Genomic DNA, 26,351 nt, shown 5'->3' with positions numbered 1-26,351 from the left:
AGCTGTCAGAGCTGTCATGGAGCTCAACTGCACTCCTTGAATGAACATTATCAAATTTTGGAAAAAAAAAAAATTCAAATAGAAGCAGACATAAAGGTCTACAATATGTATTTGAAGGATATATCCAGGACGTCTAAGTGATTCAGCAGAGAAAACGAAAGTTACGAATGTATGTTCTATGAATCATCCAGGATTCATAGAACCGGTTCTATGAATCATCCAGGATTCATAGAACCGTAGTTACATTCGTAACTTTCATTCTATTTCATCCTTACTGACCGCCAGAGGCAGTGCTTCACACTGGATGACTTATACCAAAAGAGTCACGAGGAAGCACAGTAACTACCTCGTATAGCTCCGGCAGAGAAAATTGGCCAAAGAACCCTCCCCAGTGGGTGAGGGGTGGCAACGTTAACTCTGTAGTGTTTGGTGAATGTGCTCGGTGATGCCCATGAGGCCGCAGCACATATATCCTCCACAGGCACACCTCTCAGGGCTGCCCTTGGCGTGGAGACACTCTTGGTAGAGTGACCCTTCACCCCGGATGGCCGAGCGCAGTCGCTCGCCTTGTATGTATAGGCAATGGCCTCCACTATCCAGTGGGATAGGCGCTGTTTCTTAGAAGGAGCACAGCCCTTCTTAGGCTCACCATAACTGACAAAGAGCTGCTCCGACTGCCGTATGCAGGCGGTGGCTTGCACATAAGCTGTGAGGGCCCGCACTGGGCACAGCAGCCTTGACCTCTCCTCTCCCGATGGGGGGGGGGGGGGGGGTCAACTTTGCCAGCTGGATAGGCTGGTTGATATGTGAACGTGTCAACACCTTTGGGAGAAACGCTGCATTAGGCCACAAAGTGACACCCAAGCCATCTGAGTTCCACCTCAGACATGATTCTTTCACCGACAGGGCATGCAGCTCGCCCCCACGTTGAGCTGAATTGACGGCAAGGAGAAAAAACGTTTTGGCCGACAGCCATCTCGGCTCCGCCTGTGCCAGGGGTTCAAAAGGAGACAAGCATAAGGTGTCCAGTACCAAGGGTAGGTCCCATGCCGGGGAGACCGGCCCTTATCTAGGAGGGACTGTAGAAACTCAGTACAGCAGGCACGGGGCGCTGTACTGGGACCTTGTTCTGAGCCGCACACCAGTCAGAGAACAGCTTCCACCTGTTGTTGTACCGCAGGCAGGTAGATCACGCGCTGGCATTCAGAATAGTCAGTCTGACTGGTTCTATGCAGCCACTCAGCATCCGGTCAGGCCCTCCTGTGACCCATAGTTGAAGGTGACAGGGATTGGAATGCCAAATCCGACCTTCTAGTTGCGACAGGAGATCCCTCCTGTCGGGGAAGAACTCTGACAAGCGTTTAGCAAAATCAGAGGGAATGGTGGAAAAGGCATAAAGAAGATCCTCTGGCCACGTGTGATCCAGGGCATCTTGACCCAGAGGACTGGTCCTCTCCGTCAGGGAGACCCAGTGGGGGCAGTGGGTCGACACATCTGGATGCAGCCGCCACTCTCACGGTGGAGGCTTGTGACGGAACAGGAAACCACAACCTGGTTCCGTTCTCCTGGTGGGTACATTGCCCACAGGCTGGTCAGGTGAGGGGCCTCCCAAGTCGGAAGGGCACGGTGATCCCCGTAGCAACTTCTGCAGATCTGGTGCCCCATTGATAGTTTATGTGAAATCACAGCAGAGGTGTTGTCCAACCGGACAAGCACATGCTTTCCCTTCAAATATGGAAGGAAGTGCTTGAGCGCTAGCTCTAGAACCCTGACCTGCCCCTGCGGTCTTTGAGCAGACAACTGCCCCCAAGCTGTCCTGTTCTGTCACACTGCACCCCGCCTTGAGAGGCAGGTATATGTTGTGACAATCTCCCGGTGGAATGGAACTGAGCCCATGGGGACACTGTTTGCCAGATATGCACTCTCCCTCCATGGGGATAGAGTGTAGGCACTGTTTTGATAATATTATTGCCCTGTATCTGTGCCACTTGGCATCCAAGTTAGCATCCATGTTAGACATCCATGTTAGGCATCCATGTTAGATCAAGATGGCGCCGCAGATGGCAGCCTCGGTACTGCTCTCTCTCGTACTTTTTCTGTTTTTGTCTGTTTTGTTTCCAGCTCTCCCTCTCTGATCACATTCAGCAGAGAGGAACTCTTAAACATCCGTCTATTCTCTGGCCAAACTTTTTCGCCGCATCTCATCGAACCAGAGAGTTTTTCAGAGACTTTAGTTGGAAGAGCAGCTGCTCTACTCGGAATTTATCGGAGACGCCGACGAGGGAAGCGTGCAGGAGCGCTCGTTAATCTGCGCCGACGGGGACTCAGAACTGCGCTCCCGTCAATTCACCTGGCGAACGTCCGCTCTCTGGCTAACAAGATGGATGAACTGCTGCTCCTCAACAAAGCAAACACGGACTTTAGCAGATCCGCCGCCCTGTGCTTCACTGAAACCTGGCTCGGTGAGCACATCCCGGACAGCGCACTACATCTGCCGGGCTTCCGACTCCTCCGAGCGGACCGCGTAACGGCGCTGTCGGGGAAAACGAGAGGAGGTGGAATCTGCTTCTACATTAATGGAGGTTGGTGTACGGATGTCACAGTGTTAAAGGAATCATGCAGCCCTCACCTAGAAACACTTTTCATAGACTGCAAACCTTTTTATTCACCGCGGGAGTTTTCCTCATTCATTCTGGTCGGTGTCTACATCCCACCACAGGCCTGTGTGAGTGAGGCTCTCCAACACCTGGCTGAGCAGATCAACAACATGGAGCATAAACACCCAGACTCCCTGCTCATTGTTCTTGGGGACTTCAACAGAGCAAACCTCAGCAAAGAACTGCCTAAATACAGACAGCATATTAAGTGTAGCACCAGGGACAAAAACACACTGGACCACTGCTACACTGTCATAAAGGATGCATACCGCTCACTCCCCCGTGCAGCTCTGGGACTCTCTGATCATTGTCTGGTTCATCTTCTCCCGACCTACAGGCAGAAACTAAAATCTGCAAAGCCTGTGGTGAAGACTGAAGAGATGGACCAACGAGGCAAAGCTGGATCTACAGTCCTGCTTTGCCTGCACTGACTGGAGTGTTTTCGAGGCTGCTGCTACAGACCTGGATGGGCTCACTGACACATCGTACATCAGTTTTTGTGAGGACATGTGTGTGCCGAATAAAACCTTCTGCACATTCAACAACAATAAACCATGGTTTACTGCAAGACTCAGGCAGCTTCGTCGGGCCAAGGAGGAGGCCTACAGAAGTGGGGACAGGATCCTGTACAACCAGGCCAGAAACACACTGACGAGGGAGATCAGGGTAGCTAAGAGGAGCTACACTGAAAAGCTGGAGGAAAAGTTCTCAGCCAACGAACCCTCGTCAGTTTGGAGAGGCCTGCAAGTACTCACGAACTACAGGAGACCATCCCCCCCCACTGAGGCCAATCACCAACTGGCTGACGACCTGAATGCCTTCTACTGCAGGTTTGATAAGCCTACCCTCACACCCCCCACCTGCCCCATCAAACAACCATCTACACCCCCTGCCTCCTCCTCATCTCTCCCAACCGACCCCCCACCGGCACTGAGGATCTGCGAAGAGGATGTGAGTCGGCTCTTTCACAGACAGAAGATCAGGAAGGCACCAGGCCCAGACGGTGTGTCACCCTCCTGCCTGAAAGTCTGTGCTGACCAGCTGGCCCCCATCTTCACACAGATCTTCAACCGATCACTGGAGCTATGTGAATTCCCCTCATGCTTCAAACGCTCCACGATCATCCCGGTCCCCAAGAAATCCTCCATCACAGGATTAAATGACTACAGGCCCGTCGCCCTGACGTCTGTGGTCATGAAATCCTTTGAAAGACTGGTGTTGACCCATCTGAAGAACATCACAGGACCCCTGCTGGACCCCCTGCAGTTTGCCTACCATGCAAACAGGTCGGTGGATGATGCAGTCAACATGGGACTGCATTACATGCTGCAACACCTCGACTCCCCAGGGTCATATGCAAGGGTTCTGTTTGTGGACTTCAGCTCCGCGTTCAACACCATCATCCCAGAGATACTCCAACCCAAACTCTCCCAGCTCACTGTGCCAGCCTCCACCTGTCAGTGGATCACAAACTTCCTGACTGACAGGACGCAGCAGGTGAGGCTGGGAAAAATGACATCCAGCACCCGGACTATCAACGCTGGCGCCCCCCAGGGATGTGTGCTCTCCCCACTGCTCTTCTCCCTCTACACCAACGACTGCACCTCAGAGGACCCAACAGTCAAGCTCCTGAAGTTCGCAGACGACACAACAATCATCGGCCTCATCAGGGACGGTAATGAGTCTGCGTACAGGTGGGAGGTTGGACAGCTGGTCCTCTGGTGTGGTCTGAACAACCTGGAGCTAAACAAGCTCAAAACTGTGGAGATGACAGTGGACTTCAGGAGGAGCCCCCCAACACTGCCCCCCCCCCCTCACCATACACAACAACACTGTATCCGCTGTGGAGACCTTCAGGTTTCTGGGATCCACAATCTCCCGGGACCTGAAGTGGGCTCCCAACATCGACACCATCTGGAAAAAGGCACAGCAGAGGTTGTACTTCCTGCGCCAGCTCAGGAAGTTCAACCTACCTCAGGAGCTGCTGATCCTGTTCTACTCAGCCATCATCTAGTCTGTTCTCTGCTCCTCTATCACTGTGTGGTTTGGATCGGCCACCAAACAGGACAGAAACAGACTACAACGGATTGTCAGGTCTGCAGAGAGGATCATTGGTTCCAGCCTGCCCTCCATCCTGGACTTGTTCACCTCCAGAGTCAGGAAATGGGCAGGAAAGATCACTGCAGACCCTTCACACCCTGGACACAAGCTGTTTCAACTCCTCCCCTCTGGTAGGCGCTACAGGGCTCTGTACGCCAAAACCACCAGACACAGGAACAGCTTCTTTCCACTGGCCGTCACTCTCATGAACAATAAATAAGTCATATTGCACTACCTCTGTTTGCACTATTGTATTTTATATATATATATATATATACATACACACTTTTGTTTGGGATATATTTATACTTATATTGTATATAGCTGTTAAATGTCCTTGTTTTTCCGATATTTCTCTTGTTTATTGTATGTACTGTATTTCATATGTGTGTATGTACGATGAGAGTAATGTGTAACCGGAGTCAAATTCCATGTATGCGCATGCATACATGGCCAATAAAGCCGATTCTGATTCTGATTCCAAGTGAAGTCAAGTTCAGCCATCTGCAAACCCAAGGGAACGACAGTTGAGGCAGCTGTCAGTTTACCCAATAGTCGGAGAAAAGGATGTAGGGCAACCGTCTGCCCCCTCGGAAGGGGGAGAGGTTGTGGGGGTTGTTGTCCACATGCTGGGGCGACAGACAGGCCCTCATAGGGCCACACTAATGAAGGTTATGCTCTGAGAAGGGCTCAGGTACCTCCTCTCCATGTTCACCTTGAGGCCCCACCGGGCCACGTGAGAGAAGGCGAGTAGTGTCCTGTGGCGCCTGAAGCCGGGATGGCGCCCAGTTCAGCCAGTCATCTAAGTACGGCAGTATGTTCACGCCCTGTGATTGCAGGGGGAAAGGACAGCAGTAACACCTTGTGAACACCCATGGGGAGATGGGAGAGTCCGAATGGAAGCACCCTGGACTGAAAGTGGCGGCCTTAAAAGGCGAAACGAAGAAACTGCCTGTGGTGATGCACCATGGGAACATGGGAATAGGCGTCGATAGACGTGAACCACTCTCCCTTGGAAATCTGCTGCTGGGAGAAAAACCCGACAGCCGGCCCGGAGAAATCTCCTGGCCCCCCTGCCTCTGGAGGCTTCGGGGGGACTATTAGTCCCCAAGTTCGGAGGTTGTCTGGGGGGGGGGGGGGGGGGGGACACGTAGGTAGGGTTGTATGGGTAGCGGTCCGGCCTCTCAGCGGGATGCTGAGGCCTGTGGCGGCTACTAGGGTAAGCTGGAGGCTGAAAAAATGGCCTTGGGGGGCCAAAGTGGCACCCCTAGGTCTTTGGGGTGCAGGAATGTCCCTGCAAAGACCAGATAACTGCTGCCTGGTCTGGCTAGCTTCAACAGTTCGCTGAAGCGGCTGTATAGCAGCTGACTCGAACAGCTCACCAGGTTCCACTGCAACAGTACGGAGGGTCCTCCTACATGTCTCAGACAGGGGTGACTGCGCCAGCCAAACCTGGCGGCGAGTCTGGACCAGGGTGGACATCATACGTCCAAGTTCCCTCGACATGAGCACAAACGCCTGCAATGAAGCATCACTGAGGCTGGTGGCGGAAGCGTCGAAAGTAGCCTGCTGCAGAGAAGCTGCGAGGGCAAGCATGAGGTGGGAGAGGGAGTTGTCGATACGGTGCACAGCACTGCTGTGTCATAAGCCCTGGATAGCAGGTCATCTTTGACCCAACATTGGGGTCGAGGGCACCTGGCATCGGTCCTCAGGGTCTCCTCAGGGGAAACTATGAGGGACGCAATAGTCGGCTCAACAGCTGTCATACGGGCGAGGCCAAATTTTGCCGCGTCCTGCATGGCCGCCAGGGTTCGGCCATCTGATGTAAGACGGGACAGAGTCCTGTTGTCTCTCCAGCATGCATGTAGCTCTCTTAGATATTCTTCGGCGGGAGGAACAGCAAAGGTGGTGGGGGCGAGAACACGCCTGAAGAAGGCACTCGCAGGCTGGGGTTCCGGCTGCTGCGTATCTAACTGCAGGCGTGCCAGTGCCATGCGAATGACAGACCCCATGGAGCTATCGACTGCCCCTTCCGAAGAGCTCTGAGCTGAGGAATGGGAGGCAGGTCCAGAAGCATGGGAGGGCCGCTCTTCACTGTACTCGGTAAAGAGATTGGCTGACGCTACCAGTGATATAACATCCTCTTCTGAGCCAAGCTCAGCCGCGGGTGGATCTGGTGCTTCAGCCCCCCTACACTAGGTTGGAGGGCCAGTAGAAGCGACTTCATTTGAGCTAGCTCGGAGGTCAGCAGATCCACTCTAGAAGACAGCCCGTTGGGTTTAGCCCTCTTGGAGGGAGCCCCTGCGGTTTCTGTGGCCCTGCGCTTGGAACGGGTAGGTTGGGCTGGATTCAACTGCCCTGAAAGGGGGAGGTCGACCATACCCGTCAGGTGTTCCGCCTCGGCGAGCCTAGCAGCCCTTACTGCTCGAGGCATGATGCCACAGTTCATGCATGGGTTCTCAGAGAGGCCTTCCCTCAGATGCTCGAGGCCAAGGCAAGAGGGGCAGAGGTCATGGCCATCATCAGGCTGTGGAGGAGCCATACAGGTCCTACAGCCGGGAAAGTCAAACATGGCGAACTCTCTAGGTCAGTCTGAGCGGGACGCTCTGCTAAATGTTTGTGAGAACAGGCAGGGGACAGTCAGTGAGAGGGGAGCGGGGACAGTCAGTGAGAGGGGAGCGAGGACACTCTCTTCACTAAGATAGTTGCTGCAGATATTGGTGACCCACCAGTTAGCCTGAGCGAGGACACTCAGCTAACTGTGATAGCCGTAATGTTACAAAATCAATGGACACAATCCCAGTATTAACTTAGTCTAGTTAGTGTCCCACCAGGTTAGCCTGAGTGAGGACACTGCCAGCTGCGACAGCCGCATCAATGGGCACAACATCAATGTTGATTTAGTACAACTAGCATTCACCGAGTTAGCCTGAGCAAGAACACTCTGCTAACTGTGATAGTTGTAATGCTACAAAGTTGATGCCCCAGTATCAGCTTTGTTTAGCTAGCTTCCCCCTGAGTTAGCCTGAGCGGGGACGCTCTGTTAACTGTGACAGCCATAAGGTTACAAAGTTGATGGACACAGTCCCAGTATCAGCTTTGTCTAGCTAGCATCTCACCAAGTTAGCCTGAGTGAAGACACTGCTAACTGTGAATTATGTCAGATGTAACAATTAAATCTCAATGGACACAATGCCAATGTCGATCTAGTCGAGCTAGTCTCTCACCAAGTTTGCCTGAGTGGGAACACTCTGCTAACTGTGATAGTCGTAATGTTACAACATCAGTGGACATAATGCTAACGTCGAACTAGCATCTCATCATGTTAGCCTGAGCAGGACACTCTGCTCACTGCTCTCGTTAGCACGCCACTCGATTAGCTAGAGCGGAAGCGCTCTGCCAACCGTGGAAAACGAACAACGGTTATAGAAAACAATGTTAATCGATCTCACCGATTGCTGTCTTCACGACTTAGGTGGCCCTTATCAGACTGGTGACGACCGATGATAGGGGCGTCCACCAGTCCGGGGCTCGATGGTCCGAACGGCGAAACACACCGCTCCCTCCGAAGAGGGACAGCTTGTCGCAGCCTTTGGAGGGCGAGATATCCGCAACTCCGACCGGTGGTCACAAGGCAACAGCGACAAGCTCTAATATGTCTTGATCGTAGACACATCTTTGTTTATGCTACCATGGTAGCTAACCTGCGTAGCGAGAAGATGAAAAAGGACTGAACTTAGGATGACACCGGAAGTTATAGACGACGGGGGTCATCCGAGGTCACAGGTGACTTTGTTGGTATAAATATTCGACCTGCGCATGCGCGAGACGGAATATATCCAGTGTGAAGCACTGCCTCTGGCGGTCAGTAAGGATGAAATAGAACAGGTTAACATATTAAGTTAGAAGCTAAAGCCTAAGTGAACCACAACATCACCTGGCAATCAAGAAAGAAGAAATTATGGAACACAGTTCCTGCAAAGCCGAGTAGGCTTTTATTCACTGTTACAATCATTAAAGGAGCAATAAATTACATTTAAAACATGTTTCTACAGTAGCCCACAAAGGACAGACCTGGAGGCCACAGTAGTTGTCCAACAAGCTTGTGAAACTTTGGTAATGGAGCTGGAAAGTTCAAAACTGTGGTACCGCTGGCCACGGTCTGATGTGCTTTGCTTGTAAAGTAGGTGAGGTGGAGGTCCTGAAAGATATACCAAGGTTTTGCATTTGGTGTCTAATGTTAGGGCAACAGAACTTCTGGTCGAAGATAGAAACCGCCCTTCCCCCTCACCGTGTGCTTCTCATCCGCCTCCAAAACAGAACAGCTGGTTCAAGTCAAAATCGAAAGGATTTATTATCCAACAAAGTTACAAACCGAATCACACTATTAATAACATAATATTTCATGAAATTGAGGCCCAATCAGGGCCACCCGGCAGACTAGTGTCTGGCCGATGGCCCGCAGAGGATCTCCCGATGTCCGTAGATCCACAGTCTTTTGTGTGTCAGTGTCTCTGAGATGTCCCGTATCAGCTCAGTAATTGGCTGAAATCCAATAAGCTCCTCCTGGCTTATGACTCATTATTATGGTCCGGCCTCCTCCTTCCTTAAAGCAGCATACTCCAATATCCTCGCTTGGCCATCCTGCACTCATTCATATGGGCGTATCTGAAAACCCTATCTGACCTAATACTTAATACATTTCAGCAAATCTTCTTCACAGTGTTCAATACATCCAATGACTATACTTACAGTGTTCAATACATCTAATGACTATGCTTTTTGGTTTAAACTTCTATAAGTAAATATACTGTAACATATAATATCCACCACTAGGGGTGCTATATGCTTTGAATTTGTAAGTATTTAGTATTAAGTTGGACTCTTCTACCACAGCCACATTGATACCATATTCTTAATCTTTGGTTGGTGCATGTCATTTGATACAAACATTGCCTTAAGCGCGGGAGCTTGTAATTAAGCAAAACATTTCAAAATATAGCCAAGTTTTTCACTTTTGTATGTTGTTAGTTGTTAAGCAGAATATGAGTAGTCCAACAGTAAAATATGTCTTCATTCTGTACGGCTGAGAGTTTTGTTTTTTAAAATCATGTCCTGGGAAGGAAGTGTGTCATGGTCATGGTGGGTGTGACCCGGTTGCCTCTCTTGGTTTTGCCAGTCTTGCTGAGGCCGATTTACATGCCAGGGTAGGCAGCTGATTCATAGGCATTATAGTTGTTGGCCAGTAGATTTTCCTTGAACTTGCATTCATCATTGTAGCGACCCTGTGACGAGAAAGATAATAAAGTCCAATCAAGTCATTGTTTTCGGTTCTAGAATATGAGAATGTTCTTTTTTTTCCTCTAGTTGGGTTTTGGCACTGTTTGCAAGACAGCATGTCATCATGATTCGACCATTTCCTCATGACAGATGATGATGAAGTCTCTCTCCCTCTGTGTGTTCTGTTATCCAAGCTTCATTGTGATTTCTTGACATATCTGGGCCTGGCTGCGCATGCATTTTAGTGCATGTGAGCGTTCCCCACCGGTTAGTGCTCTGCACTGTGCTCATACGGCAGTTACTGCTGATAACGGCGTCCCGACCGACAGCGTCATTGTGGACACGTATCGCCCATCCTCCAGGTTCCCCCTCAGGAAAACACTTCAGTCTGTCAGCACTGTTGCTGTAATTAGCACTGTTAGCTGTGAGTCGCCGGCTCAGCTTTTGCCATGTTAAAAGCAGTGTGAAGGTAATAGCTAGGCTCTGTTTGTTACATTTAGGATTGTTAAGGCATGTGGAGAAATGCCTTTTTTTTTTTCTTCGACTGTCTTGTGTGTTTAAATACTGATCATGTGTGATTTTTTGCTAATGTTCCCAGTTTGTTTAGTGTGGGTCCTCATTTCTTACCGCCCACATGTTTCATTAATTTTGACTCATTAAAACCAAAACAAAGCACCTCCAAAACAATTCTGATAGTGTGGGTCTGTTATGTTGTAATGCTTTGAGTTATGAAAACTGATGGAGCAATAAATTGATAAATTGACCTCTCAAACCTCTTCAGATCACATCTAAAAATCAAATTTGAGCTAAACAATAAAAAATCTAAACAGAAAATGACCTCATCAGATTCCATCAACAAAACTTTGAATTTGGTGATGCCCTTCTATCAAGCTTAATAAAATAAAAAGCTTTAATTTCCACAACTTCTGATTCCAAGGAATGTTGCTCAATATCCCATTGCAATCAGTAAAACTTAGATTCTTGCCTCCACCAAACCGCGAACACTATCACTTTTTAAAATTGTATTTATCAGTAATTCCAACATAGAATATATTAATTCAGCCATTGCTCACGAATGATGGGCAAAACACTCAAAGTATATTAAGATTTAGTGGCATCTAGTGACCCTCCCTCTAAAAGCTTGAAAAACGCAAAAGGAATCTCTCTAGATCCAATGTTTGGTTTGTCCGTTGTGGTCTACTGCAGCAACATGGAAGTGCAACAGCAAGCTGCTCATAGCTAACAGTGCTTACAGCGCTAACAGTACAAACTACAGCAAATATGCAGACAGAGCTAACAGTGTTAACCTGAAAATTGAGTGGGTGCTATGCTTCTATGATGAATCTGTTGGTCGTGATGAAGTAATCAGCTGTGAGAGAGCAGCACAGAGCGACGGCTCACATGCACCAACATGCCCTAAAAGCATGCACAGAGAAATTCGGATAACAACACACACAGTGGGAAAGCGACTTCATTCTCTGCTCAGGTAGACATTACTCTGTATCTTTACATAGAAAATAGTTTTTTGCTGCTATAGTCATGCTCTGAATGTAATTTATTGATTCTCCTATTAAACACTAGCCCTATTTTTATACCTCTGCTCGAAAATGGCATACCCATACTAAAGAGACTAATTCTGTAACTACAAGGCCTATTTTAATAATTGTTGATGCTATAATCAGATAACACTTGTGATATTGTTCAGATGGGTAAATATTGTGTATATGTTTCTGGTTAATATAGTACATGAAGATATTACACAGCTCAAATTGAAAATATTCAGGTTCGCCTGAAAAAAAAAGCACTTTTACCTTTTATTGATATTATGTTTTTGAAATAATGCAGCTGAGAGCCTAAAAACTCTCCCAAATCATAGCACAACCGATCAGTAGTCCTAGAATAAAGTTTTGGCTGGGATAAAGTGAAGAATAAGAGACTTTTAGTACAGAGAGGTCACGCGAGGTCGTCATTTTGGAACCAGCTGTTGCAGCTCTTACATTGTACTTTTATATACTATATAACTATATATTTCACTTTTTTATCACTCATATTATTCAATACATCCAAATACAGCCGTTTGGCATCATTTTGAGAGCCAGGGTCCTCTCAGAGCCTGTTTCTGGCTCTCATCCATGGGATTTTCTCATCTGAATTCAAGTTGCTGTGTGTGTATGGGAGTGTAGCTCAGCCTATCATCGTTCGATTTCAGTCAATGAGCCCGCCTTCAACGTGTCAGAGTCTCAGGAAGGCTGTCGTCGAGTAAAGTTGCAAGAAGTGCCGCGCATCCCCGAGCGTAAAATTCCGTTAGCCAAAAGTCTGACCACCCACCCACGGGTCCAGCAAGTTAGATTGACCCCCCTTATACAGGAAACAGATGGGGAAACAGACAGGATGTAGTTGCCAACAATGATTCTAGCTTTGAACCGGATAATTTTCGCCGTTATTTTTGTGATTCTTTATAAAAGGTAAGCAGATACCAACGATTTTTTCCGGTGAAGGGAACTGTTGTGTTGCAGTTGTTCACTCACAGCTTTGTACTGGTTTCACGGAGAGAAAAACCGAAGGCATTTATGGGTTCTGCGTCGAATGCTAATACTCTGGGACGTATTGATTAGCAGTGTAGCCGTTAGCTTGGTCTTCCAATATCGAAGCACAGTAAATGAAACGGCGATTTGTGGCCAGGAATACGTGGTTTTATGCCACATTTTCTAGTTGCTTATATTAGTAGTGTATAGTTGTGTTTTGAGTGTGTAAAAAGTGACTTATATGCAGTGGTGGGCCGTCAGGGCCTGCAAAGCCTTCTCTGCTGGCCTAAACAGAATCACAAAGTTATAGCTATTTTATAATTTAATAATTTTTCTTAAATACACTACATGTATAATAATTTATAAAAATATATTTCCCATCTTATTTTCTCATTGCACAGCTACTGTCTTCCTCAGTTGCTCTGCTTCCAGTGCAGCTTGTTTTAAGGAGAGCTTTTATCCAATCAGATTTCACCTCTGTGTCTCTAGGTAAGAAGAGAGGCCCGAGGCCTGCAGACTCACAAGTGAATCCCTTTGCAGTTTAAGTGAATGGGGACGATATTGTTGATTGTCATAGTGTTCAACCAATCAGATCTTTAGTTTGACATGTTGGGCGTATTCGTTGAGGTGCCAGAGCCTGCTAGCCTAGCCATACGTGATTGGTCAGTGGGCTAGCCTGACATGTTGGGCGGTGACTATCCCAATATCTGCTGCCTCTGTCGAGCGGACATTTTCAGCCCTCAAATGCATTAAAACCTATTCAAGAAATACAACTGGGGAGGCTCCACTGTCTTCACTGGTGTCCATGAATCGAGAAGGACTTCTTACTGGAACTAAATGTGTACTGAACGACCGTGAGATTAAACTCTTTGTTAACAAAGAAAGGAGGATGCACTTTGTCTTTAAATAGTGAACAGCAGCTCTGGTAACTTAAATGCGTTTGTTTTTACATCTGCAGTAGCTTTAATATGCTTGTTTATATATTATTATTTGTACAACTTGTTTTTATGGAGATTTTTGTTTGGTTTTAGATGCGATAGGAACCATTGTTAGGTCCAATGTTGCTCTGGGGACACATTTATCCGGTGCCAGTTTTGCCAACTTGGCGAATCTCTCGCTAAATCTGCCGACTTTCCAAACCCTCATGGCGACTTTTTTTGTCAAAAGCTACTAGTGACAAATCTAGCAACTTGTTCTGGTGTTGTTGGAGACTTTTGTGGTGTTTTGACTCGTGAAAGCACATACCGTTCTGCACTGTCGTGAACGAGCAGCGGGAGCTGCCGTGAGCCCCTCCACCGCGAGCCCCTCCGCCGCCCCAAAGCACACACAGGCGCAGCAGTCCCAGCTGCAGTCAGAGCAGAGAGGAGACGCACTCCCGGCATATTCTCTGCAGATAGGTGTTGGCTTAATTTTGACACGAAACAAATAATAACCGTAGCTGTGTTTCAGCTGCAGGACAGCAGTGAAGGCCCAGGTATAAAATGCACGGCCCGCCACTGCTTATATAATAGTGTTGCCCATACGTTGCTGTTTAATCCGATATATAAAATGTACACATGGACAATAATTGCTATCAACATGACCATTTTTTGGACGATATTTGCAATCCCCCCTAAGCCCGAGAGCCCCCAAATTTGGGGGCGTCGTGTGCAAGAGGTTTGCAATAGTGACCAACCCAGCTTTACAGGAACAGTGTTGTTTCATAATTTCACTGTCCTCTGTCTTGCTTCCAGGTGATGTGATGTGTTACTTTTACAATATGATCAGTAGCTTTAACTTTAACTTTATCTTTTTAACCTGTTTTCACTGCTGAATCAGTTTGACATCCGTGATATATCCTTCAAACACATTGTTCACCCTTCTGTCTTTAAAAAATAGAAGATAACATTCATTTAGGGAATGCAGTTAAGTGACAGTGTGGGCTCCATGGTAACTCTGACAGCTTGATGGAGCGGCTGCGGGAGGCGGGGATTATCAAAAGGCGGGGCTTAGCAAAAGGCCAGTGATTTGTGTACTTTTGGACAACCACGCTCTAGAGCTATTGGACATTTTTTGGATCACACAAATCGGAAACAATCCTACACACAATGGTGCCTTAATGCACGGGCTGGCATGCAATTTATTGGTTTTGTGCACAAGGACATGAACTGTCAAGTGGCTCAGTACAAAAACTATACCAATGGAAGATCGATTAGAATCCTTTTTTGTGGTGGACACACAAATTAAACGCATCCAAGTGAATATAAAACGTATAGGGAAAAAAATGACAAAGACCACTTATGGTGGGCGGGAGAGGAGGTGGATGGGTCTGACAAACAAGGACTTCCAACCACGACACTGGTATTCATCACTGCACGTCCCAAAGTCTTGTTGTGGATTTTTCTTTCTTTCATTTTGTCACAAAATGTCGTCCCACAAGAAAAGTTGTTCCAAGCTGCATGAAAAAAACCTGACAGTTCGTGTCACTGTACACGAAACCAATAGATTGCATTTCGTGGCTATTTCACAAACTACAGTGAGACTGAAATAGTACAATACTAACTATTAGTGTAGCCTAATCTGTAACTGTAACTATGCAGACATACTGGGTTTAAAACACATTGAATAGACATGCAATAACAAACCTTCATAGCATTCAAATGTTGGTTTAGAATTTGAATGTCAATGTTGATGTTATGACAAACTATTTTATACAACCTCACTTCATATTGTGTGTATATTGTGGGGGGCTAAATTAATGTTGGCGTTCCATATTGTGATAACATTTCATTGTCTTGACTTACTGTTGACGTATTGTTGGCTGCTCTTTGAAATGCTGCAGTTATCAGTTTTACGGTGGTGTTGTATCGGTAACATTATTGCAAAAAAATATGAATCTTTCTCTCTCTTACCCGCTCACTGAGTAGACTGTGTATGTACGTGCGTGGGAACTTAGACGTAAGGTACTGTCATTTGTAAGCCACTGTCATTTGTAAGCCGGCGGGCGGTTCTTGTTCGCACTACGGAATATAATTTTGCCGGCGCCACTGTATACACGGTTAGATGTCCTAGCTGAATGGAAAATTCCATCAGGTTCAAGAGCTTTCCTCATTCTGTTGCCCCTACCACAGCTACTTAATCTCCCCTTATTATATATATATAGTATAATGTATACTAATACAAGGAAAAACCTCATTGGCATGGCAGGCTTAGTCACGGAGATCTGGGAGCAGTTCAAACCAAAGGTCAATCTCATTCCCCCCCAAACCAAACCACCTACCTTTGTGCATAGAGGCCTGCTGTTAGATGAGTAACTGGATGACTAACTGTTGGATGACTAACTGTGTTTAGATCATGGCTGAGTTAGCCTCAGTCAGCATTCAAAACTATTTTAACCGGAGCTGATCACTCCAATGTTTGGGCGGTCGCAACCAAATAAAACATTACACCAATGGCTTTGGGCCAGAAGAAAATGACCTACAATTAACTGTGACATGGAATTAAATCAGTGTTTACGTCATCTGGGTATTAATAATTCTTGGCCATTTTAAAGAATTCAGTGTGTGTGTGTGTGTGTGTGTGTGTGTGTGTGTGTGTGTGTGTGTGTGTAACTTTAGTTCAGTTCACACATCTTGTCATCAAATCCTGATCAGTTCTTACCGAGCCGTAGAGTTTCCCTTTGTCGCTCATGGCAATGAAGAGGCCGCTTCTCACTCCAAACAGAGTGACCACTCCTCTCTCCACTGGGGACATCTCCAGAAGGCCTGGAATAAAACATGGAACTGATCAGTAGCAGATAGAGACCATCAAAATGAGACACTGTTAATACTTACTATGATCGTGGTGTATCGTCCCAAAAAGATTTGAACAGGTAAAATGGGAAAGTCCCTGAATAATGTTGGTATATTGTATTTCATTTCTCTGAAAGCATATGTGACGCACTTCATGGATATGTTTTATTCTTTCAATTTAAAGGGCAGGCATTAAATGGACGGTAGCTGATTTATGTGTTGCACTTTTTCTGAACTGAACCAGGAAAACATTTGTGTACGCTGCAAAACTAAAAGTAAACTATATTGTCACAACAGTCGTTAGTTAACTGACTCACTAGAGTCGCTAGTCACTAACCACATCAGTTATTAGTCAGTCAAGTCAATGTCAACCACGCTCTTTTCCTAAAACTTTCTAAGTGGTTTTGTTGCCTAAACCCTAACTTCCTGTGAGGAAGTTTATTTTGAAAAGACATTATGCATGTAATGAGTGGAAACTAACATGTCGTCCCTGCTGCGAGCAAAACTGAAGCTAGAGGGGTATGTAGAGCATCATAGTTTGAAGCTTAGGGCCACTGACCAAGCGTTGCTGTTTGACAATGTGGGAGTGAGATTGTGTTGTATTTTTCATGAATTATTGTCATGTAGCCTATTTTTTTAAATTATATGCAGGGGAACTTTATTCATTTATGTACTTTTGTACAGTACATTTCTATGGTTAACTTACTACCGCTTGGAGAAGATCTGTCATTTCAGCCCTTCAGGAGTGTGCTGCTGACAGACAGAAAGCTAAGATGTTTGGGTCAATCATAGTTGGCCTTCCCACAGATAAAGGTAGTCTGTCTGAAATTGCTTAGGACACAGACTTTGGAAAAAAAGTCCCTTTTGAATGTGGTCGAAATATGAGGATCTAATAATAGTAATAATAATGGAGATTTAGGAAAGAAAAATTTTATATTTATGGAGCATATGCTTGCAGTTCTTACTTTCCATTCCCTCGCCATAGTCTCAGTTTGTGTTGGAGCAGTTGATGCAACACTAACTACCTGCCTGTCCACTTCAAGTCATTCACATCCTGAGATAAAGAAATGAAAAGCATCAGTCAAAAGGCTACAAACACACACTGGGAGAGGAAAAGTACAAGCTGCATCATTCATGTCCTTCACTGATCTGTCAGGTACATGGTCTTAATATCGGTCTATAAAGATGCTATTTTAAGAATCCTCATGTTACCCCACTTGTCAGCAGTCATTACAAGAATTAAATGATTATTGTATTCTACAATCACAATGAATTTAATCACCCTCTCTGCAGCAAGTTGGTAATATAGTAATTTCACACAAAGTCCCACCAGTCACATATCCTTACATTTTGTGGAGATGTCTCAACAGCTTAATAGAAAACATTCAGTAAGCTTGGTGATGTTTGGAGAAACTGTCATTGATTTATGGCCAACATTGTGCCAGGACCATGCAAATGTTCGGAACTAGTGCTGAGCCATGCCCTTTTGTCCATTGGTCAATAGCTTGAAAACTAAATAGGATGTCAATAATCTTTTGATATGCTGGGTCCAATAATGTTCCACATAATATTTGGCAGCAATCAAACCTACAGTTTCGGAGATGTCAGAAGTATTTTCTTAATTCAAAAGACGGAAAATTTATGGGCAGACCGGAATTTAGAGTCAATCTGAATTACGGCGTGGCCTTTCAAAAATTGTGTTTTGGGGCTTTAATTGGCCAATTAAAGTCTATATTTTTCAGTAGTGCCCAAGTGAATTCCACAATATCAATTCACACCAACTGACAAGATATTACTGTATTTAATTGTTAAAATAAACACAGAATTAATTCATAATGTTCATCATGCTAATGACAAAGTAGTGATGCATAATGATTTTAACAATTCATACAGGAATAACTGGTCCCAATGGCCCGAATAAAAGTCACAAATCTAGTTACTCAAACTAGAAAAATGGCAACCTAACTGTTTATGACTACATTTATTTGTCTGCTTTACATGGAATTCAACAGGGAAAAGCAAAATGACTTACTGTATCTGTTTTCATTATGCACGCCTGTGATCTTCCCATTTGGTAAGACCTGAATGTGGAAGCCAATGCCCACATTACAGTAAAGCCTTCTTAGTCTTTTTATCCCCAGCAGGTATTCTCCATCTCTAGCTGCCACCTCCCTCTTGTCCCAGGAGCTGCCGATGGCATGCATCAATGGCCCGGCGCTCCGTATGCTATGTCTCTTACTGCTGATGACTGGGAGAGGAGCAAAGGAGCTGCACAGGAGGATCCCAAACAGGAGCAGAGGGAGCTTGGACCTTGACGATGACATCCTCTGCTCACTAATCCCGGAAATCGTAGAGATACACAACTATTGTGTATTTCTAAGATCAATTAAATGTTTCCTTTGAACAAAATTGGTCATTAAATATTTTCAGCTTCAATCTCTCTGAGGGAAAATCATGAAGAAAATGCCTCAACTTCTGCACTCTTTAAAGCCCAGAGAAAAGTTTCAGTTTGCATATTTAGACACCTCTAAAAGCTGAACCCATTAGGGGTCCAGTTTGCCAGAGAGTTGTCTCCTGTTTCCTCCTCAGGTAGATCCAGCAGACAGACAGAAGACTTATATGTGGCCCATATTACATCACACACCACCTGCTGTCTTGTTTGTCTGTGAGTCACAGATGCTGTAGAAGCACACAAACTGAGAAATACATTAAACACAGCGACAGAAAACAAAGAGGAACACGCAAGGTAAATTAATAAAGAGATGGATGAACAGGACCCATTTGTGAATGTCCTCTATATCACCATGTCACCAATATGTAATTGGTTCAGATACAATATCTACTGTGTCAAAATATTTAAAGAATAAAGTTCCTGTGCTGTTTCAAACTGCGGAGCATTCATTCATCATTATCACAGACTGCCTTAATCATATAAGAGGTTGTACCGCCATTTGAATCTATACTACATAAATTCATTCTATAGCATGAACTGAAAGAACCTGCACCCTCATGTGTGAGCTGGAAGATGCAGGATTACGGACTATTTAAACACTGACTGTACATGTTCTTTTACTGAAAAACACTGTTTATTCATTGTTTGATGTAATTTGCTCTTTTAAATATGTTGCTTGTTTCTTTTATGTGCAATTTATTATGTTGTTTGTTTGAACTTTTTAGCTGTTTTAAAGTCTGTTGTTCGTCCTTTAATGTGAAACTTTTTACGCTGCTGTCTTGACCAGGACCCCCTTGTAAAAGATACGCCGAATGTCACTGAGATTATCCTGGTAAAATAAAAAAATAAAAGTAAAAAGTTTCAAACCTTAACATACATGAAAAGTGTTTTGTACTCAGTTGTGTGCACCTCTGTAAACTGAAGCCAGAAGGAAAAACATGCCCATGGTTGCAACTTCAGTCAGTTAATGTCAGATACCAGGGGGACCAAGCAACCTGGGGAATAGATGGACAGCCTATATGTTTTTGTAAATTATGTTGAGAGCACTTTATTATGTTTCTCCATTTAAGTGCACCCTACAGGGCACTGCTTTACCTTTTCTCTACTGGGGGAAAACCCTACAGGGCACTTTATCACACTTCCTCTATAGAAAGGGACCTTACTTCATCACATTTTCTCTAGAAGGGAAACTTACAGGTCAATTCAATTTAATTCAATTTATTTTTTACAGGGCACTTCATCACATTTTCTCTACTAGAAAGGAACCTACAGGGCACTTCATCACATTTTTTCTACTAGAAAGGAACCTTACAGGGCACTTCATCACATTTTTTCTACTAGAAAGGAACCTTACAGGGCACTTCATCCCGTCTTCTCACCTCACATCAGTTTTGTAAAAACAAATAAATACTAAGTCAATTTCAGTATTTCCTTAACAGTAGCTACATGTTGGATGCTCAGTGAAGTTGAGAACAAAGGACACAGCAATAAGTGTCATGTGTCCTGGTGAACATGCAGGTTTAAGAGTTGCCATCTGCAAACGTGTAAGCATTTTGACCATCCTTAGTTGACAACGACAGTTTAGTGATCAATACAATACAGTCACAGTGTTCAAAAGACGAGCTGACCTGCCAGTGATCAAGTTGTGCTATGGCCAAAGCTGATCTTTATGCTGTGTTTTGCAGGTAATCTGAAACTCCTGCCTCCATAATTCTTCGCGATTGCACCTGTTAGCCGGTCAGTAAGGGTGACCAAGCGAGCCCAAAATTAAAGCTGGCTATAAAAACTATAATTGCCTACTAACTATAATCATTGGGGTACAGTTACTCAAAAGGAAGGTATTCTACACTCTGGGTTAGGACACAAGAAACATCACCAACAAGACTGACTTCCAACTATCAATGTGTACGGAAGCAGTACAACTGTGACCGATGTCCCTGCTGGTGATGTACTTTAATTATTCCTGTGTGAACATAATGTATAATGGGCTTGATGCTGTGGGAGGAACCACAAAGAATGGATGCTTCCGTTTGTCATCTACTTCATAATTATGCGTTTTCTCCTTGGCATGTTTATTGGTGTAATGGTGGAGACCTTTCATCAGTGTCAGCAGGAGAAAAACAGAGCGGATGCAGAAGTATCACAAGCCCAAGGCAGAGCCACAGATGTTTCAGAGCCTGAGCAGATGCCATATGACACACACTACTCCCCCACGCGTCGGTATATTCACACTTAGTGTACCAGAAACTTCCTGGACCCTTTCAAGGCTGTCCTATTTTTCATCAGTGTCGTGACGATATCTTACGAACATCTTTATCAACCTCTGTGTGTAGAGAGGTTTACAGACTATTCTTACTTTGGGATTTCCTTCATCCTAGTCATAGAAGTCCTCCTGAAGCTTGTGGCGTTTGGTCACTTTTCCGCCAGAAAAAGGCGCTGTGTGGACACATGCCCATACAATCCAGGTGGAATCTTCCAGGAGTCGCTGTCGTCTTGGTTCTGTAGGAAATTTGGGTTTAGAAGTGTTATAAGAAATTATAATAGAAGTGTTTAATGATTCATAATTAAGAAATCATAATTAGAAGTGTTTTGGAATACATAATTAGAAGATTCATAATTGTAAGTGTTTTAGAATTTGTAGTTAGAAGTGTTTTGTAGTTAAAAGTGTATCTTAGTAGAATTTGTAGCACCTTTATATTTGCTTGTGAAACTTGTGAAGGTTTTTGCCAAAAGTTGCAAATCCTTATCTTTATATAGAATGTTTATCGTAGAAGTGTTAAGCCATAAAAGACAGTCATTGAATGTATTAAACTGTGAAGAATAGCCAAGGGAAAGTCAGACTTCTAGACAGACATTTGCAGGTTGTACCCGCGCGAGGGTTTTCGGAAGCCGGACGCCAGGAGGAGGCAACCGAAATTAGCCAATAGGAATTAAGATGGACAAAAGGGGGGGATTTCAAACTGTAAGAGGAAGCGCTGGAAAGGAATTCGCTCTCTTCCTTCTCGGCTCTGAGCCTGGAAACATCTGTGTTTCCAGGCTGAGTCGCGAGTGAATAGCTTTTCCGCGCGGATCATATATTATATATTCTGTTAGTAGTGTACTTCATTCTGTAATTGTATTAGCTTCAGTAGGATTAAATACTTTTTAATTGTAAACCAGTTTATGGTGGATTTATTAAGTAGCGACTCTACTGTAGAACAGTGGAGCGTGCTCTCCGGCGTTCTCTCTGTGGGGAAGATTTCAGCCTCCACAAATTTGGCGACCACGAAGGGACCTTCTCGCCAGAAGCAGCGTGGGCTGGAGGACAGTGTTGGCCATCGACACCTTCGGGGCCCACAAACACAGAGGTCAGCAGAACCTTTTTAATAAAATCTGTATAGGTAGCTTATAGGACAATTTAGCGAAGGTGTTCGAGGGCTGGCGTTGCTAAAGGCTAACGCTGCTGGGAGCTGACGAGAAGCGGACAAAGAGAGGTAGGCCTCATTGAATTGAGTAACGTATTGATTTACATTGTGAAGCATACTTGCAGAATGAATTACGGGTATTGACAATAAAGGTGAATTATGGACAATAAAGGTGAATTACAGCGCTGTAATAAAGAGAAGAATTACCACATTGGGATTAAGAAAAGTGGTTGGTATTACAGGCAGACTGGTAGCGCATTGGTTGATCCGTCTTTAAGTGGCGGCTTTAAGAGGGTTTAATTCATTGTACTACCGGGTCTGTGTGCTAACTGCTTAAAAGGGTTTGTCTTGTTCGGCGGACTAGAGATACATATTCGGCAGCGTATTTGGAAGGCATTCCATCTAGGCGGAGTATCGTGTCTTTGGGTCGAATATACTTTCGCTTACTTGGGCAGAGGCTGGCAAAGTTGGCCTCGAAATCCGGTTGCTCCTGTGGGAACCCCGGTTCTTGAGAACTGTCTCGCCAGGCCTTTGCTTTGAGTGAATAAAGGAATCGTGTGGGTAATTAAGAGGATAAGAGAAGAAAACAACGACCATCGAGTGTATCTGAGCGGACTGAATTAGTGCTAATTCCTTAAAAAGTTGAGCCGAGCTCCCGTTTGGGCTAGCATGTTGATATTCGGGTTCAGTAAGCTAAATGGCTTGTTATATTAAAGGACTTAAGGGTGAATAAAACAGGACAATAAGTCCAGTAATACGTGTGTTTTGTCTGCGTTCTAGCAGTGTTGAACATATGTTTAAAAGGTTGAATAAGACTGCAAGTAAACTGTTTGTAGCCACACGGGAGCTACATGCTAGCTCCGGTGCTACTGAAAATAGTTAAAGAAAGGTGATTGTAAAGAATATAACTGGTGCATTTTAAGAGGGGACAAAGCACGTTCTAGTGGAAAGTGTGATTTTGGTGAAACGTGTGGGGAAATAGTTTTTTTTTAAGAGTCGTTTTGTCGTTAGCGTGCTAACGATTAGCTACCGGAAATGGTATCGTTTTGAAAATCGTAGAAGAAAAAAGAAAAGAAAAAAAACTCCGCCGCCTAGCGGTCAGGAGGAGTAATCTGTAGGGGATTACAAAACTAGTGTTTCGAAGGTGTAATTACATTAGTACTAAAAAAGACTGACACTGGTGGTTTAGAGAGTGAAATATGTTTTTTGTGTCAACAAAGGATTTAAGGGTGAACTAAATTAGGGTTCTTTGAAAGGGGCAATTTTGCCTACGAATAAATGTGATCAACTTGGAGTGTGTTTGGAGCAGAGGAAAATTAATTGATGCAGAGGTGAGTTGCACACACACACATCTAAGAATTGGATTGTGAATTTTTTAATTTTATCTCTACATGTGACAACTTTGTACCCAACTACAGATTAGCGAAGATGTATTCTAACATTTACTGCTGAATCTTGGGTAGTTCTGTTTTGCTTGGTTTTAGTCAAGGTGCATAGTCGAGTGGATCCAGATCTGGGGAGTGGAGCAGTGGATCCCAGTTTTGGATCGACGCGCACACAATACGACACAGATGGTGAGTTGACTTTGGCTTCATTAGATGACAAACGTGTACATTTAATACACACATTAGAAACTAGACAAACGCCACTCACACCCACATAGCACATGTATTTGAATGAGATTGAAGGATTTAGACAGTTACAGCAAGTCACGTTAACTATTAAGGTTGAACTGTTTAGAATGTCACATGCAGGCTGATTCACTTCACTGCACAGCACATTTAGAGAGTTTATTGGACAAAATATACTGCTGCTGTCTCTGTTTCTGTCCCCACAAAATCTGAGTTGTCAAGGGGGAGATTCCACATGTGTTCTGGTACGAGGCCCAGGCTACAGAATGGTCGCGCTGAATACTCAGGAGATGCTGGGAAGAGCCAGAGAAAGAATGGAGGATCAAACAGTGCCCAACGAGAGGGGAGAAGAATGGGAGAAGATGAAAAAATACCTGAGGAGATGGCAGAGGAACGGGTGGTTTCCAACAGTGACGGCCCCCAATGCTGAACACAGATGCAGAGTGTGGAGAGAAGCTGCAAAGGCTAAAAACAATGCCATTGCAGATCATGTAGGAGCCAGTCGCTTGAACAAATTCGGTAGGAAAAGGGCCCTCAACATGGAAGACAAGAGGTGCTCAGATACCAAGCGTCTGCTAACTTACTGGAAGGCTGCCGACCCGACAACCCCTCCAGATGCTGTGGGACTACCTGAGGTCCTGAAAGAGACAGACTTCAAAACCACCACCACTCCCAGACCTGACAAACCAGTCTACACACCGTCAGTGCTGACAGAAGCACACGGGCAGACTAAGCTTCCCTCACCTCCCCTGCCGTATGACAGGAAGAAGTGCAGAATAATCAATCCCTCTTTGTTAAAACCCTCAATCCAGGCACCTGTGCATAGAGTAAATGGGGGAACATTGGATATGGACGTGGAGAAGGTGAGTACTCTAGGGAGCTGCCAGGACGAAGCAGGGCGAATGGGGTGCAGAGAAGAGGAAGAGACAAAAAAGAAAAAACAGGAGTGGAAGATGGGGAGTGGCGAGTATAAGACAAAAGGTTATTTGTTCCTCAAACCCAGAAACAGACGGAGAGCAGCCACAAGTGATGATGACACCCTTGACGACACTGATACGGAGGACAGAAGAGAAGGGGTATGTGGAGCAGCCGGAGGTTGTCCACTTCCCAGACGGTCCAGCAGGAAAAGGAAGGAACCAGAATGCTATGCAGACTGGTTTTGTCCTGTAAGAGGTGAGATGCCACCATTAGCCCAGACCCAACAGTACCCCTTGCTGGTGAAATCAAACGGACAAGCTGAGTTTGTGCCATGGGGACATCGAGACATGGACGCACTGGAAAAGGCGCTGCCACCGCCGGCAGGAGGAGCCAACCCGTGGATCCGTCTCTTTGAAAAACACACAGCAGCGGATACATTGGCATTAGGAGACATACGAGCCATGATAATCCGCGCAGAGGGAACAGCCCAATTGAACGCTTTGGAAGTAAGTACAGGAACGACCAACAGGGGGGATGAAACCTCATTTGACAACTTTCGAGGAGTCTTCTGGGGAGCAATGCGAAGCATCTGGGCCACAAAACCAAATATGAACTCCCTTTCTGGACTGAAGATAAAACCAGAAGAAGAAACCCATCAGTATCTGAAAAGAGCTGAAGTAGAGTGGCATATGGCCACCGGGGGGAGACATGACAGCAATGAAGCCACCACTGTAGTATGGCGACACACGGTGCAGAAAGGCCTGCCCCTACCAGTACAAACAGCGCTGGGAGGAGTAGTAGGGTTGAGCAACATGGACGATGCCATGTGGAGCGAACACCTTACTCATTACAACCAAAGACATCTAACTGAGGAGACAACCGGAGAAGAGAATATGAAGAAAATGACGCAGCGGCTGTTGAAACTTCAATTAGCGGAGGCCGACAGAGAAATAACTAAAAAACATCTGGCCAAGAAACAGATGACAGTAGCAGAGGCTCAGTCCCCTCAGCAGCCCCAAAATCGAGCAGCACCTCCCGCCCCATATCAACAAAATCCAGCAGAACCGGCCCCCACAGTGGTGTACTACCAACCTCCACCATATTACAGAGGCAGAGGACGTGCACGTGCATCCAACAGAGGGAGAGGTAACTACAGAGGGGGGTATGAAAGACCTGTAGGTAGAGGGGAGTGCTATGTATGCGGGAGTGAGAGTCATTGGGTGAGAGATTGCCCACAGAGAGGAGGAAGACAGTCCAGAACACCACCACAATGGGCTCCATTCCCACCACAACATCAGCAGTACTCAAGACCAGGTCTGGCAGGACCACCTCCTTCATGAGACCCCTACAGCGACAGATGCCCATGCTGCCAGCAGGACCATGGGGCGGTGCCGACCAATAGAATATACAAGGGCGCTAACTAACATGAGTCAAGTTTTGTTTTCACAGGTGGAGAACACAGAGGCATCCGCTGACAGGAGAAAGCAGTCGCCTATTGTATCACCAGGCAGCTGCCTGTGGATGAGTTCCACAGGTGTAAGTGGTGCTGACTAGCAGGAGGGATTGGACCATGGGAGGTTCATTTTATAGCCAAGATACATAGGGGTACCAAGG

The 26,351-nt window shown here is 45.5% G+C and overlaps 1 protein-coding gene across 1 annotated transcript; it reads right to left on the bottom strand.

Annotated features, from left to right (window-relative positions):
* Positions 1-9,865: 9,865 nt before the first annotated feature.
* Positions 9,866-18,656, bottom strand: LOC142945881 (fibroblast growth factor 4-like). The gene is given in 3 exon segments (XM_076086820.1): positions 9,866-10,042; positions 16,202-16,305; positions 18,365-18,656. Coding segments are annotated over 3 exon segments (573 nt in total).
* Positions 18,657-26,351: the final 7,695 nt, after the last annotated feature.

Source organism: Anarhichas minor, unplaced genomic scaffold, assembly GCF_050575085.1.
Source record: "Anarhichas minor isolate MPS153535 unplaced genomic scaffold, ASM5057508v1 ptg000008l, whole genome shotgun sequence".
Taxonomy (NCBI): Eukaryota; Metazoa; Chordata; class Actinopteri; order Perciformes; family Anarhichadidae; genus Anarhichas; species Anarhichas minor.
Note: the sequence above shows the minus strand (reverse complement) of the source record. Positions and strands in the feature narration are given on the sequence as shown.